The sequence below is a fragment of the Pygoscelis adeliae genome, unplaced genomic scaffold (assembly GCF_000699105.1).
Source record: "Pygoscelis adeliae isolate BGI_AS28 unplaced genomic scaffold, ASM69910v1 Scaffold286, whole genome shotgun sequence".
NCBI lineage: Eukaryota > Metazoa > Chordata > Aves > Sphenisciformes > Spheniscidae > Pygoscelis > Pygoscelis adeliae.
In genome coordinates, this window is record NW_008825076.1 from 1,830,869 (window position 1) to 1,847,709 (window position 16,841).

Genomic DNA, 16,841 nt, shown 5'->3' on the forward strand with positions numbered 1-16,841 from the left:
CTTTACTGTGTTGCAGACATAAACAGCCTTAGTGCAGTATTGCCACTTACGCTGTGTACTCTCTCTCTTTGATATACACAGTCCCAGCATTAATAACAACAGGAGGGTTTGGAAAAGCGAGGAAAAAAAGAGCTGCAGCTGATGGCAATGAAAGAGCAGGGTAAGTTGGAGGCTCAGCACAGGGGCTCAGTCATATTCCACCTTCAACGTCTCTCTGGTTGCAGTTTTGGGCCCAGCTTTTTGCTGATCATAACTGACGTTTCCCAGCAGAAGGGCAGCACTTCACTAAAGCAGGGTGCTGCTCTCCCCTCAACGACAGCAGTATCTGCAGTGCATCTGAAGATTGTGGGTCTGCCTTGATGTAAGGCCAGTACAAGACTGAAATTCAGCTCTTCGTTTGTGGCATCGCTGCTGTTTAAGGTTGTGTGATCAAAAAGCCAAAGACCATTCACTTCAGCTCTTCCTAATGTGGAATCTGGTGCAGTTTGCACTTTTTTTACATAAATGGGGTAAATTCTCAGGGGGCAGAGTTTGCTATCTTATTGCATGGGAAGCACATCCCTCTCCCATTTCAGCCCCCCTTGGCTGTAACAGGTGCCTGTTTTCCCCTGCAGCACTGTTGCACAGCACAAGTACAGGGAGGGTTGTGCAGAAAGCTCTGTTGCATTTTACCTTCTGAGACACAGCCATCTCTGTGTGTGCTGCTCTACCTCCGGGCTGGTGCCTCAAACACAGGGGAGCTGGCATCAGCCTTCCCAGTCCTCTTCTTTCCCAGTTGGGGTCATCACTAGCAGCGACACAGTGCTGATGGGAAAGGTTATCTTCCACCCTGTAACCCCTCGTACACAGCTTTGAAAGCTAGTTATTCTCCAGGGGGTCTTATTGCAGTCCCTGGTGATTTGCCTGTTTCTTGTTAAGAGCTGCCATTCCTGTAAACACTGTGTGGAGTTTCCCAGAGCTGCTCTTGCAGTATGAAGCAGCCATGCACTTGTTGATTTATCTCCCCACATGCTGTTGTACATGTAAGTATTTCCATAGTGTGTGGGTGCATCCATCCCCCTCACTTAAGTGTCTGAAGGAAAGAGCATCTGTTCACACTGAGCCTCCCTTGGACTCCTCATTAGTTGAGCCTTCTCCCTGTAAAATTAAAAAATGTGAGCACAGCTCTATTGCACGCGTATTTATCCTTGCTTTCTTTCCTTCAGATAAGACAAGGAAGCAAACTGCTCGCACGGTTCAGTGTGCCACTTGAAGGTGTTTGGAAATCCCCGTGATGACTGATACAGAACCAGTCTAGACTAGAACCCAATTGTCTGCTGTGTTTATAGGCGATTACTGAACTTCCTTGGTTTTCCCCTCCAAGCAAGGCCTGTTCTTTTGGGCTTTCCTCTCAGGTTTGGTTAAAATCAGAAGTGCAGAAAAGTCTGAGCAGGGCAGAAGTGCTGTGTCAATCTAGTAGTCCTCCCACTGAGATGTGACAACCTCACTCTGTCTCTTAGGAGGGGGATCATAACAAGGAAACCCTTTACAGACCAAATCTTAGCTCCTGTTGCAAGTTGCTCTACAAAACCCATTATAAGTAACTGAGAGTAGATGATAGAGAAAGTGTGGTTCAGCAAATGGATACCAGACTTGGAATCAAAAGACCCATCTGTTGTTTTTCTTGGCTTTAGTCAAATGCTTGACCAATCTGTGTCTCTATTTGTAAAAACAGATGCCGGTAATACCTGATATTTTTTGATATGTCAGTTGAAAACACCAGCAGAGTAGTTTTATTCCCTATCTAACCTTGTCAAAATGCAGGTACACCACATGTTCTGGTTTTTATGACCTTGGGGGGGAGGGGTGTGTGTGTGTTTGTTTTTTGGTTTTCTTAATTAGCCATCTGTGGTCACCCAGTTTAGTCTTCCAGTCCTGTGGAGGGCTCTAATCTGGTTATTGAACTAACCTACTTGGTTATTTTGGCTGCAGGTACTGTGTTGAATTCCAGCTTGTGGCCATCACGCCGGGCTGCTTGCACAGCCACCACTCCTACACTCACTGGATGCAGTATCTCAGGGAGGGCCACACTGTCTGCGTGGAGTGTCAGCACCCGGCTTTAGATTCCAGAAGTCTACATTGTTACGGGGATGGCAGTGGAAGCAAAAAGTAAGAGTTTTAGCTTTTGTTTTCATGTTGAATTTTTCATTCTTCTCCCTTGATCTGCTTGTCCCAGTTTCATAATGTGCTGCATGCAGCTCTCTGGAGCACTCTACATATATTAACTGTTTTTTGTTGCATACCATGAGTTTCTTGCAGAGATGAAATGACCTGGTGAAGCTCACGCATTAAACCAGTGGCAGAGCCAGGACTGAAGTGTGGGAGTACCTGCACTTAGTCTGCTAAATCTCACTGACTTTTAAGTGACATAGTTGTGGAGTTTTTTTGTTTTAAAGACACTCCAGCCGTGCTTCTAAGGTTAACAGTCCTGTCAAATGTCAAATAAAACCAAATCTGTTTCTGATTTTTAAGCACTGGGGATTTTGTTTCTACAAGTGACCCTTTATGAGTATTTCTGGCAAGTGGCAGCTGGCATAGGGACTTGGGGTATGTGCTGGCACCTGAGGTTGGATGGAAGTACTGTTAAATCTTTGCACTTTCAGCATCCTTTCCCTGGAAAGCTGAAGAAGCTTTGGGGTGATGGATGGGGACCACCCAGATTGTACAAATTGGGCAGACTCCAGCAAAGATAAAGGGAATGGCTTGAAGCTGTGAAACACATCTGTGGCAGAGCTGGCAACAGAGGAGTCCTGGCACCCAAGCCTCTGCTGTTGTCCTTGGAGGCACAGCTTCTCCACTGCTTTTATCCTGACACTCTTAACCCCGTTGCTAGTTTATTAAAGGCATCCTCTGAAACTGGTTAGCAGCCCTGCCTGAGAAAATCATTGCCCATCAGTGCTGGGCAGGGGTGTTTTTAAAACTTACATAAATGTTGAAATAAGCAGGTTCATTTGAATTAGAAACTCTAAACTGGGATTGTCAGGCCTCAAGCACACTACCAAAACTGCCAATAATGGCCTTTTTAGGCAGGGTTTTTCTCAGGCTTTTAGTAAGAGGAAGTTACATTAGAGTCTTTTCCTTCCCTGCCTGTACAAAGGTTCCAAAAGCTTTTAGATAAAGAAGAAAAAAGTCTTAACTGGTGTGGCCAGGAGTAGCTCCTACCTGCATCCAACATGTAAATGAATATAAAAGCTTACAATAATGTTATTTTGCTAATAAAATGGTAGAGTTTTTGTAGACTCCAGAGTCCTGGAGTCAGACAGGAACATCAGATTAAGCGAAATAAAAAATAGATTCAGGAATTCGTTTCCTCATTGGGCTGCAAAAAGAGGGGAGCATTTTCATTCGCCTGATCTGGTGAACAGCTCTGTACGTGGACTGGAAGCACAAAGAAAATGTGACTGTGTCCTTTAGGAATCATGATCTGATTGTCAGGTGTTGGCAGGCTGATGGCTGGAGAGGGGTAGCGATAATGGAGTTGGGGTGAATGGTGACTGGCTCACTGAAGTCAGCACTCAGCCCATGTCTCAGCAGATGGTTTAAATCCATCCCAATTGAGCAGAGACTAGAAATTGTTCCCAGAGTCTTGCTGGAGGGCTGTAAGATGGTCGGTCCATTTCATTATAGGCATGTGAGACCCAGCAGGGTAAGCCAACTTTTAACACAGTGAGCTTTTACCCCTCCAGTGTTACTGCCTATAATGTCAAATGAAGTCATGTCTGTGACATTTTCTAGGCAGGTATGAGCTCTCTCAGTGTGTGCCCAGCTGAGGTACTGCGTGTGTTCGCTTGGGTTCATTGCCACGGTAGTAACATAGGCTTGGAGGACAGGCAGGGCTGGCCTGGGCTGGCCTGAGCAGTGGACAAAGCTCCTATCTACAAAAGGCAATGGAGATGTACTTTAAGCCTCCTTGAACTGGCAGTGCTGGGCAGCTTTGTCAAAGATAAATGTGTGACTGACAGGTGGAACATGAAAGATGTCCCTGGTCTGCAGCTTCCTCATCCTCTGTGTGTGTGTGTGAAGCCTCCCTTACATTTCACATGGATCTTTTAGATAACTCCCACGTATCCCCTAGATAGGTAACCTCCAGGGCATGGTCTGGTGTTCTTTATCACTATTTGACCTTACAGTGGTGGGTCAAGGAGACTGTTGTCCAGGGCTGGGTATCTTGCTTGATTTTCTTGATATCAACATCTCAAGTGCAAGTATTTACTATAGGTGTTCTTTATATGAACAGAGCTATCCCCTAATTTGTTTCCAGAAATAATACACTTTTTTTACCAGGTTGCATGGAGGAAAAAACTGGCCTCCGTGATCTCTGAGAATAAATTGGACTGTTGGTGGGGACAGACATTGAATGGGGTGAGGGAAATGTCTGTGAAAAGGCTTCTGCCTTCTGTTAGAGTAAGCGGCCGTATCTGAGCATGCAGTCCTGCAAGGGAGCAGCGCTCTGAGGGGGTCGTGTGGTGAGCTCCTCAGGCTGGGATTTGCTGGCCAGATGTGGAGGGCATAAATGTGTGATGCTTGTAAAGAAAGGTCGAAGAAGATGAGAAAGCAACTGCTGCCCTGAGATAGAGGATGGTGGGAGGCCAAAGCTGATGCCGAAGCCTAGGATGCAGCATTTATTGAGTTTGCCTAGATCTGCTCACAAGTCTCTGGCTGTATACTCAGTTCACCCTCATTTTGAATTTTTGCTGGTGTAACTCTGCCAGGGGTTGTTGATGTGGACGGTTTGTGGTAACCTCAGAGCGGTGGTTATGCCGGCTGATCTGTGCCATCGCGTGCTGGCCTGGGTCTCTGGGGCTGCTGGCTGGGGCTGTGCGGGGAAGCACGCATGGCTGCTGCTGTCCCACCCATGCCGTGCCTGCGCTTTGCTTCTCACCCTGTCAGTTCGGCAGCCTGTGCCAGCGTTTAGTTCCCCAAGATATTGTTCCGAGTGACTCTCAGGAAGGACAACATCTGACAGAGCTTAAAATAAACTCAGCAATGCTGGTATATTTTGATGAGTGTTTCCTAATTATCTTCTTGTGTCTAAGTGTAGTCTGGCTTGTAAATGCTTCAAGTTAGAGAGATACTTGTTATCTGTGCCTTCCACCTGTCTCCCACTCCGTAGAAGATGCTAGTTCATTTTGACCCCTGTTATGCAAGCTCAGGAAGTTTTCCAAAGTCCTTGATTTATGGCCAGATCTGTGGCCATCAGGTGAGGATAGCTAGGATAACCTAGCTTGCATTGGCTTCTTTCTTCTAGAAGGTTTTAAGATAAACAAGGCAGAGCATCGAGCCGGGAAATTGATCTGTTAATTTTGGATCGTCTTCTGAAAGATCTACAAATCAAGCACAGACTTGACATCTGTGAAATTGTTACTCAGCCTGTGTCTAGGAGGATCAGCTGCTCTTCATCATGTGGAGCAAGATGTGGCAGTTGTAGCCCATAAATGTCCAGACTGCAGCAGTTTATGCCCATGCTCATGGGGCGGAGGGAGAGAGAGGATGGATGGACTTGATTTATAGCAAAGTCAGTATTTGCCTTCCCCACCAGCGAGATGAGAGTAAGCAAATTTAGCTTATGTGTTTAAGGAGCAAAGCCTTTTAAAGGTAAAGCTGCAGCCCAGAGTATTGAAGGGTATGGGACTGCTCTGTGCGCAGCCTGCTTTATCTGGGATCTTAATCCTCCCTGTGCAGATTCTGGTATTTTGAAATGACCCCAAGCCAAAAGAAAAATACAGTGAGCCTTTTCCAACCACGTGTGATGCATAAAACCCTGCTCTGGAGCATGACATCTCATTAAACTGAGGCCAGGGTTATCTTTGTGGAGCTAGAGCAATAATTCCAGTTTCCACAGAACTATAAAACAAGCAGAAGTTAGGGGTCTGTTGGGCTTTTCTGTGGGCAGCTTTCTGCACAGGACAAGTGTTGATCTAATGTGGTATTTGTACTTCTCCAAAGGTCAGAACTGGGACACACTGATGTGAAGGATTCCCTTAAACCACTAAATGCTAAAATCTGGGAAGGAGCACAGTGCTATAGCAAAATTTCAGTTTCTGTGGCTTCTAGACCAGTGTTGCGTGTGCAGCCACTGACTGTGAAAAATGGCCTGTGGATTTGCTTGGTTGTTTTAATAGGATATTTCTCTGGTTCTGGTCAATGTATTGATGGACTGCCTGGGAGAAAAGGGGTTGTTGGTTTTTTGTCCTCTACTTGAGGCCTGTAAGCAACCTTGTTCCAACACTTGTGGGCCTGGTACCTCGAGCCAGCTGCCATCCAGGAGCCGTGTTAGCGTGTAGCTCTTAGCAAGGCAGAAAAGCTTAGGCAGGTGTTCCACTAACGTGGTTATCCAGAGATGCCCATGTCCCTGCACCTGCTCACACAGACATGTGCTGTGTATTGCGTGCTTGGTACTTAGTCAGCATCTTGATGGCTATGGGTGGCCATAGAGCTCTGCCTGCTGAGAGGGAGCATGGTGTTATAAAGAAAAATGGGGAAAGAGGTGTTTTGCCCACTTTGCAACCTGTCAGGTGTTTCAGTACAGGAGTTATGGGGATGTGGGTGTGCTTCCTGAGTTGTTGCATGCAATGCTGGGCGCCCCGAGGGAATGTTTCTGTGAATCCTTTTGGACTTAACATCTACAGTATGTGCTGCTCTGGGTTCTTCCAGTCCAGTGTTCCTGGCTGACTGTGGCTTTACTTCACAGTATTATAATCCTATGGGGGTCACTGTGGTCGCTTCTTCTTTACAGTGTTAGAAAGGCAGAATTGGGTCCGTGGAGTGAAAATCGATATTAGCAAACTAAATGGCATTTACTGGGTGATTTAAGCCCTCACTGTACAAGTGACTTCCCTGCAGCAGAGGTGCAGCACATTAACTTTCTCCCTGTTATGACTGTGTTTCAGGAATCAGCTGTTGCACTGGCAGGCAGTAGGGAACCCTCGATGCAAGGGAACCTGGAAGAGAATTCGCCAGCTGGACACTTGCTCCTGTCCTTCTGTTCACAGCTTCTTGTTCATCTAACTTCTCCTGACAGTCCCAGCAAGCGAGCGCTGTGATAGCTTGTCTGGCACAAACGTGCGGCAGCAGTAGTAACCACAACCAAAACAATGACTTCTCCAGAGGCTATGCCACTTAATTTCAAGAGGTTGCTGTCTGCACTGGGGCATCCTCAATCCTCTCTGTCCGTGTGTACTCCTTGATTTCCAAAGAAATCAGGCTGACTGTGAAATACCATTTTCTTTCTGCACCACATCCAGTCCTGCTGCCTCTTCTGCCTGAGAGGCCTGTCTGACCCTGATGGCTTCTTGCAAATTCCCCCTTTCTTGAGAGGAATGAGAATTCACCAAATAAGAAATCAGACAAAAAAGGCCATATGAACCCAGGTTTAATTATTATTTTTCCAAAATCTCAATGAAGAATCAATAATACAAAATAAATTAACTCAAGTGCCTTCTTTTCATGGCAATGGCACTTCTTTGTGGATGCTTTCTGCTTGTGCTTATATATCTTTTCCTTTTGTTTTCACCCTCCCTGGTCTCATCATTTCATATTGATCCTCAGTCTTACAGAGGGTGGATCTTGCGCTGCTGAGATAAAGGTAAAACGTAGAAATGAGCCTGTTCAAATCTGTGAGAATAGAAGGTACCAGGGATAAATGGGCCCTTGGACTTCAGGTTTCAAGGAGCATCTCCAAGTTGCCCAAAAAGGCAGTGCAGTCCTGGGACTCTAAATAGGAAGTCATCCCAGCTGTATCAGGAGGGCTAGCTATAGCCTTGTATTTTTGACTGGAAAATATTTGAAATATTTTTTTATATTCTGCTGGATTTATATTCATACTTTTCTATAAATGAAAATAAAGGAGTCTGGAGACGTTCTCCCAGTGTGTGTCTATTGATTAATCTGTGTTGTGCCATCTTTAGTGCCTGAACCTGCCTAATTTGTTCCAGCCAATCTTGCCTCTGACTCCTCTGCTCCAGCAGGCAAGACTGGAGGAAAAGTCGCTGCTGTCCAATTCTACTCAGGATTTACAGGTGGAAGTCCAGCACCATGACCTACCACTATGCAGAAATGGATGTGATACTTCTTTTAATATACCATAGTTCTGAATCTGCTTAAATAAAATTACAGCAAGGACTTGCACTTTGTGGCAGAGCACTGCAGTGACGAGTGTCTAGGTAATTAAATTTGTCAAAACCCAGATGAGTGGCTGGGGGTGGCTCCAGAAGAGAGTTTTAATGCTCAAGTCCGACTCTAGTCTAGATTTGGATCATGAAACCCATCTAGTGACCATATTGAGGGTCCTTCATGAAAATATTAAAGGGCACTGCAGATACGTGCTTGAGATGCTTAGAGGAATATGTGTAGTACGGCACTGACGGGCCTGAAAGCGCGTGATGCCTCTTGGCCAGTACAGTAGGGATTTGAGAGCAAGGCTCTGCTTTTTATTGTATGTTACAAGCTCTCTCTGTGGATTAATGACTCACAGTGGGGTGATCTCATCCCAGAGTAGCAAGATTTAAAAAAAAAAAAAAAGGAGGAAAAAAAAAAAAAAGACTTGTGCTTTGCTGTCTGAGATAATCTGTAACTAACTTGTGGCCTGCTCAGGAGCGCTCACTGGTTTGTGAGCAGAGGGATGCGATCCTCTGAGGGATGGCTTGGGAATAAATAACTAGAGTACATAATTTCGGCTTTTGCACTGAGGAATTTCTATCAAGGTGGAAGCCAGTTTCTGCTTCTTGGTGGAGATATGTAATCATAGTGGCATTTAGTCATTGGAAGGTTTTCTTTGTCCTGCAGAAGCCCTGTATTGGGCCACAGGACCGTAAAGAGGCGGCTGGTTATTTCAGGAGCAGAATGCAGCCAGCTATTGGAAACATTTTTCATTTTCAAAATCTACCCAAACTTTTGAAAACATGAATCCCTGCACTTATCAGATGCTTTCAGAATTGAGTACTGAAGCTATAAAGGATGCAATTTTTGCGCTGAAGCTATAAAGGATGCAATTTTTGCTTCATAATGCTTAAAAAACTTAGTCTTCCAAAAGTTGTGTTCACCCCAATGCCCCTCTCCTACAACATCAGAGCCAGCTGGGTAGGAAAAGATTGTATCGCAGAGTTATAAATGATAGTGCCATGTGGGAAAAGCTTTTATTCTAATCAATGAAACAATGTGGCACCTTAAAGCACCTTAATTGCAATCCCTTTAATTTACCGGGTACTTAAGCATTAGCTGTACTATATTTGTGTGTAGGAGATTATCATAGTACTTGCTGTCAAATATTTAGTCCTGACATTAATCTGTTTTATTGTGACCCTTTCAGGAAATGGTGATTGGCATCTGCCATGAGTAAATGGTGTGAAACACCCTCCCTGACCCCAGCCCTTGTTGAAAATAGAAGACTACCCTCCTGCTTCAGTCTCTTGAGAATAAGTGAGCCTTAAGAGAGGTTCTTTTGATAATACTTCGTCCTATTCTGGCAGAAACTGTAGGAAACTCTAGCCAGTTTCAATATAAGTTTGATGTGTAGGAAGTTTGCAGAATCAGTCTCTTAGGTGAGTGAAGGTAGCTGTGGAGAGTTGAGAAGTTTGAGGATAGGCTTCTCAGAAACTGAGTATTCTGGGTCAGGTCACTACAGAATCTGGGCTTGATTATATTTTTTGGAGGCTCACAGTAAGTTTGCTAAAATGCATTTTAGATTGACCGAAACTGCTTGTGAATTCATGCCACATTTGATGATTAGTCCTCATAGATGGAGAAAGAGGAAAGAGGGGGATTTAGAAGTGGTGAAATGTTTTTCTACCTCCTAAGTGAAGTGTTTTGATCTTTGATTTTGGAATTTTATTTCAAGATTGAAACAATCTGAGTCAAACAAATTATTTCATTCAACCCCCTCATTGTTTTCAAATTTCTGTTTTGAGGAAAGTATTGGAGAAAAAAATCATCATTTTAATTGACCAAAATTATTTATTTATCAATAGTGTTCTCTTTTGGGTCCTGCTTGTGAAACAGATGTGATACTAAATTAGTGATCACAAAATAGTCTGTTCCTACGGCCAATGACTTGTTGGTCAGGGTTTTCTTTGCTGCTGCCTCATCCCTGAGAGCTGATAACATGAGGTCCTAACAAGAGCTGCCGATGGTGGCATGGTAGGACTTCCAGTCTTTTGCTTCTGTCACCGTAGCCTGAGGATGCAGGAGTATGAAAAATTTAGCCCCTGAGGGACCCTCACAGCAGCTATATTTCTACACAGGCTATGTCACTTGATGAAACAAGACATTGCAAATGTCTCAGTGCACCGGCGCATCCTAAAAAAGGTGGTGCGGTGTGCTGGCTTCACCTCCACACCTTGGGTAACTGTACAAAGAAATCCTGTTGGTAAATTCCTGGGGGAAGGAATGAGACATGCAAGTGTGTGTGAGAGTGAGCGAGCAAGAGTGAGCTTTTTAAGTAGAAGATAATGAAGCTGTCAGATCACTTCTCCTGCAAATAAAGATTAGCTCATGATGTAGACACGTACTGGGTCCTGCATGTTTCCCTCTAGGGACTTTATCATCGTCCATCATAATAATGTCCATAATTTCTACAGCCTGGGTTTTGGGAAAGATAAGACTAATAGAAATCCAAGGCAAAATATTCCTGAAAAATGGCTTGGTACAGTAAACAAGCAAGGCAGCCTCGCGTTGAGGAGAGGCTGTTCACTGAAGATGACAGCCGTTCCCATGACAACGCTAAAAACCTTTCACCATTGGGTATCAACAGGAGAACACCTCCCACGGCAAGTACATGAAGCCAGGAGCTTAGTCCTCATCTCCCATAAATCATCCTGTTGGGCACCGATAATGAGGAACTGCCAGTTGTGCACACACAGTTCCACCTTCTAGGCACCAGCCTGGCTCCAGATGAAAGGAAGAGCAAATAAAGCCAAAGCGCCAGCGAGCTGGATTTATGTAAAAGGAAAATTAAGCTCGACTGATGTTCCTACACTTCCCTCTGCTCTCCAGCTGAGGATCTCAATTTTTAATGGTGAAAAGCCAAGCAAAAATCCAGGCCACTTTACAAACCGCTGAAGACGATTGTTGAAGGAGCCATGTGATTTTCTCTGTTGTAGAGAAATCTTTCATCGTCATGGGATGGAGAGAGAGGGAGGCCCTGGGAGAATTCTGCTTTTCTTTCCCCTAACCCTGTAGCATCCAGCCTGTGATTCAACCAGTTTTCTTCCACGTTCAAAATAGAAGGTGGTAAAAGACCATTTTTCACCATGGGATCTTCATTAGGCCTATCAGCTCCCTGAGTGTCATGATATGTGTGTCTCAGCTTCTGCAGTCATCTGAATGTGTAAGGATCTGCTTCCTTTTTAAAGGAAAAAACACTTAGGCATTTGGAAAAAAGATTTTAAAATGTGCCCAGAAAGCTCAGGAGCCAAAGGTAAAGAAAAAGAACAACAAAAAATGTAATTTTCTTAAATACCCTTGTTGCTCTAAAGGCAAACTTCTTTTTTCTTTTGCTCAGTGGCCAGAGGAGTTGAGCACATTCTACTCGAACAGAAGCAATGCTTCTCCATAAATAAGGCTGTTCTGTTATCTTTAGCTTTTCAAACCTAATTTTTTTTAATCCTTCATTTTGGGTATTTTGAGTATTTAAATATTAAGATCACTGACTCCTTTTTTCTTTTTTTTTTTTTTAATGAAGTTTTTTCTGAAGTCCTTTCCAATTATAAAATTAGGTGCTTGGTGATAGTCGTGATAATGCAAGTGGAGGAGTAGAGGTGAGAAAGGAGAGGAGAGTCTGAACCAGCAGAGATTATTCTGTTCTCTAAATATGTCTCCTGCAGCTTAAAACCACAAAACAAAATATTAGCAAGAGACTTTTTTTTTTTTTTTCTTTTTTAAACACTGTGGTTCTCCCATTCTCAAGCTGGGTGAAATACATTCACTTACAAAGGCTGTTCTATGTATTCTGCGAATCACCACCTTTTTAAATCCACAGGGTTATGCAGGGTCTCCAGACTGCTGCTCTGTGGTATCCACAGTTGCTCTCGTCCCATGACACATGTACACAACACTAGTGGGACCTAGACACACATTCAGGACAGGAGGTGCTTGGCTGCATCTTGTAAACCTGTTAAATGTGTATTGGAAAGGGAGAAAGCTGGAACCATGGTGCAGTTTATAGCACAATATTACCCTTTTTTCATGAGTTCAGGCACAGTGTGTGACCCCACGCTCCCCCAAAGCCATGTGTTCCAGACCCTGGTCCATTCTGGAAAGGATGTGCAAGGTTTCTTTTTATCACCATTCCCTAATCCTCAGGGCTGAAGAGCTGATCCCTGTGCAGAGGTCAGCATCGCTCTGGGTCTGTGCATTGTTTTCTTGCTGTTACTTGCTGTGCTCAGAACTTGTTTTACTTGAGCTCTGTTGTGGCCTTTCCATACTACTAATTGTGTGCTTTTGAATTACTGGAAGGGTGTTGTAGGGTGATGCCAGCACTAGTGGGCTTTCACCTTCCTCCACTTTCATAACAATCCTCAGACCAATTAACCAATTCTCGATTTATTCCTTGCATGCTATTTCAGCCATTAGCAGGTGGAGCAGAGGCTGTCTGAAAAATGGGAGTTGCTCGGCCCATTCTGCTGGCAGTGAAAGCCGATGCTGCTCTGGCTTGCCTAACCCTGTGCCTTTCTGCTCACCCACAAGCTAAGCCTGATCTGTGAACGCTCAGAGCTCCTGTTTGAGAGCACAAAATGCAGCTGGACACCTTCCCCCTCTGAGTGCAAGTGTGTCTACATCTGTGGCGGGCTCCCCTGAAGCAGCACCCGTGACCCAATTCTGCATCCTGGCTGCTGGGACAAATGGTGGGATGTAGGAGAGCATCTCCAGGAAACAGTCGTCAATTGTGTTAGAAGGATACTAGCTGGAGAAACTGGGTTTCTCCGACATGACAACAGGACACTGTTCTTTTTCCTCTCTCTGTTTTAACTCTGTCTAGCAGCTGGATGCAATATGGAAGCAGATCCCTGAAATGCTTTAACAATGAGGGTAGCTTAAAGCTCTGTTTCAATTCAAGGGGATATGAGTAAGTAGTTTCACAAACGATGCTCAGGCACAATGTGAGCTACCTCACCCACCTCTCCCCCTCAGCTCCCTGCTGGGCGCATTGACTGTGCTCGTTTGGGCACGGGAGTGTGAAAACACAGCCTGTAATCACTGGTGGAAAGAGCCGATCACGTGTAGTTATGAAATCCCATGGCCGTGGAGCTTGTGTCCTGCTTGGCTTTTCCTCCTCGGTTTGTCTATTTAGGGTGAATCCTGACAGGTACATGGGTTTGTGTGCTGAGCTCCTCTGCGTGCTGCACTCTGAATGTTAATGTCATCTGCCCAATTTAGGAACAAAGTCATAAGTCACTCATTTTTCTAAGGCAGGAAAAAAGCTTAAATATTTCCAAGAAAAGCACCACTGTTTATTATGCTGGCTAGGCTGGAAAGTCTTAGTTACAGCATGTACTGAGGACTGACAGCCAACCCCAGAAGACACAAGCACACAAGCCCCCGGAGCGCAGCCACCACCCAGGGCAGCACGCTTGTATGCAGGGGGGACAAATGCAGTGTAACGCTGCCCCTTTTTGCCTCTAACAACTAAACAAATGGGAAAGGAGCTGTGTTGTGAGAAAGGGAGAGCACTCTGGGCAGTGGGGGAAATATCAGGGCTTTATGCAGAAGTAGGTTCCCCTAGAAATGAAATTATCATCAGCTGGGAGGTTGCCAAAATGAGTTGCAGTCTTCTCTGCACAAAATGACCCTTTATAGCCATATGGCTGCTACCAGCATGGGTCTATGAAATATTAACGCTTCTGATGTAAGACACGATTTTTTTTTTGTTCTTGTCTTCAGAGGTGCCTGGCTGCTGGGAGAGACATGTGAAACCACCCCTCTGCCCTGACAGGGCCAGGGAGTTATTGACGGGCCAGAGAAAACCTCCCTGGCAGACTACTACCCTGTGAGACACGGGTTGATAAGAAAAAAGCAGGGGAAAAAAAAGTCATGGAAAAGAATCTGCAAAATTTCCACCTTCTGCTACAGAAGAGTGGAGTGTGAACTGCAGGACCTGGTGAACATAAACATCTCAGCTTCCAAAAACTTGTTAAGCTTTTGCCGTCAAACAGCAAACATCAAAACAGAGAAGTAAGTACACATGCTAGCGCAGCCAGCCCTAGCCGTGCCCTTGTGTGCATCACTGCGTCTTCATTACCCACTTACACTGCTTCCTTATATGAGCATTTTCTTTGAAAATACTATAGACTCAGAGAACACAGAGGCCGATCAGTTTTGTGTCCTATAAAGCAATGTTCACGCCTGCTTTGTTACTCCAGTCTCACTGTTTTAATAATCCAATAGATCTTTACCTGGTTTTAGTTTTTGAAGGTCTCAGTTTTAGTGAGTAAGCCCTTGAACCTAACAGGAACTTCTAGAGCAGTTCTTAAGAGCAGTTTCCTTGACTTTAACATGACTGCCTACATTGGTAACGTTAACCATATATCAGGTATCAACAGAAGCACAGGTCCGTCTTTGACAGCGTCTCCCATGCATACAGCCCCGGCTGGTAAGAGCTCAGAGGACGAGGCGGATGCCCGCTCCTTTGTGTCTGCACACAGAGCACCCCCTTCCCGAGGGGCCAGAGATACTTGACTCTGAGATAGTTCAGTTTTGAATTTAAGTGGTCTCTGTCTGTCAGCGATAGTTCAAAATTTATATTACAGTTAGTGTGTACTTCTCATATCACGTATGGAGCAGCTGGCCTGCAAGTCAGTAGTAAACTTGACAGAAGAAGGATCCAGCAGATAGACCGCGCTGTTTGAGATGCTGAATGTGGGAGAGGACAGGCTGTATGTGAGCCGGGGTGATGGGCTGGTGGCGTAGGGCATCTCCCCAGTCTGTCCCTGCCTGGCTGTGCAGTTGCGTTTGTATCTCTTGTGGCTCCTGTCACAATATCAGCGTTTCAGGAATAGCTGTGATTTTGGTTTATTTTCAGTGTGGATGGGCTTTTCTTTCTTTTTTCCTTCAAATGCAAATGATCTCCAGGGCTGATACTGTTCCTCCTGAACGATGGTCCTACCTGTGTAAAATCATGAACACCTAACCATCAAACCTTGGGCGCAGGCTCACAGGGCGCGTGTGGAGATTTCTCTAGCATACCAGCTGTGTGGCTCAATTTCCATGTCAAAACACAAACAGACTGATGGCAGATGGGAGCTTTGGGCTTGAGAATTCATTCAGTTCCATTAAGGTGTGGTTTGTTTTTTTTTTTTACACGTCGAATTGCAATATTAACGATGGTTAACAGAGGTTTCCTGGAAATGGAGATGACAATTAAAAAACAAAGTACAGTAAAATTGATGTGGTTGTGGGTGTCAGAAAGAGGGGAGTGTTTACCATAACTGAAATCACTAGTTGATGTTACTAATGTAAAGATGATGGCATGTTGACATGTCACGATGCATTACAGCTGCCCTGAGTTGGAGTTTGACGAAAGCGGTGCAAGCGCAGCAGACCTGCCCGTCACCTGCGTCCTTGAAGGAGAAGGGAGCACAGCTGGAGGTGAAGCAGGGCGGCACATCCGCTGACTGCCTGGGACAACCTGAAACAACAAATATGTTTAAGGGTTCCTCACCACAGAACTGCCGTATGAGCCCTGAGCTTCACTGAGCAGCACCGAGTCATAAGTAATCATGGGAATAAGTTCATTCAATAAGTCTTAAGTGTCACAGGGAGTGGTGGGCAGTGTCCTCTGCCTGCTGGGTGAAGGGGAGGAAGGATGCCAGGCTGGAACAGGCAGTAAGGGAAGGGCAGGAGCAGGAGGAGGAACTGCTCTGCTAATAAGTAGCATGAGAAGTGCTCTACAACATTGTGTATCTCCAGGTGCGCTTCTGTCCGGCACTTCAAGCACCCAGAAATGGCTTCCAAAGCAACAACACAGGAGTGGTTGCTACATTTACATATTGGGAATGGTTTATTAGACAGCTGTAATTGTGCAAATGCAATGGCAAATATGTTTGCTTTATGTTAGTGCATTTCAGTGAAAATGGCTTAATGACTCTATTGAGGTCATTTATTGGGAAAAGTGGAAACTGTGCAATCAAGCAAATGCATTTTCCAGGATTATGATCATCCAGTTTTCTATATATCCTGTATGCCTGCACTGGATTTATTCAGTCCTGTGCACCTTTGGTAAGAAGTGGACAGATGTAGCATAAATATGGAGTTTTCCTTCTAGCTCATGGATTCGCAAAAGCAGTTTTCTCTGTCTTCAGTCTGGAAAGTAACCTCACTTTCATGGAAGAGTGCATGGCAGGCTGAGGTTTCTTTAAAACCAGCCAAATCCTTTAACCCTCTCCACAAATGCACAGCCTTGGGCCAAACTGAAAGACAATGCACGTGAAGAGGTCCCTCCTTCGTCTGTCTCTTGGGCTGTCTTCTCAGTTGCTGTGGTGAGGATTTGATTAAAAGCCTATCACTTCAGTGTGTTTGGGGTCTCGGAGAGGAGCTTGTGATGATTAGGAGAAGCAGCTCTTTACTTGAAATCAGGGGGGAAAAAGTCTTATGTGGAATCAGTGTGACAAGTAGATGTTCAAACTCCTTACTAGTTGCAGAGGTTTCTAGAGTGGGGCAGAATTTCTTCTTTAACAGTCTGTATTCTGCTTCGTCTTCCCATCTTACACCAAACCCCACCGTTCTCAGAAGAATCACAATTGCTTAGACTGGAGGCTTTCCACAAAACTGGGTGGGAGTGGATTTTCCAAAGGATCTGAGGTGAGTCAGGT

At 44.9% G+C, this 16,841-nt stretch overlaps 1 protein-coding gene across 2 annotated transcripts in view; it reads left to right on the plus strand.

The window, feature by feature from the left end:
* The window catches only part of LOC103919263 (somatomedin-B and thrombospondin type-1 domain-containing protein-like), a 44,229-nt gene extending 30,174 nt beyond the window's left edge, over nt 1–14,055 (plus strand). Inside the window, exons 4-6 of one of the 2 annotated variants that reach the window (XM_009326743.1) lie at nt 82–160; nt 1,972–2,148; nt 13,915–14,055. In XM_009326743.1, the coding sequence (XP_009325018.1) occupies nt 82–160; nt 1,972–2,148; nt 13,915–13,963 (305 nt within the window). In that variant the 3' untranslated portion in view covers nt 13,964–14,055. Of the gene's footprint in view, nt 1–81; nt 161–1,971; nt 2,149–6,929; nt 7,894–13,914 lie in introns of those variants that run through there. The other variant, XM_009326742.1, reaches the window with a different exon arrangement.
* Nucleotides 14,056–16,841: the final 2,786 nt, after the last annotated feature.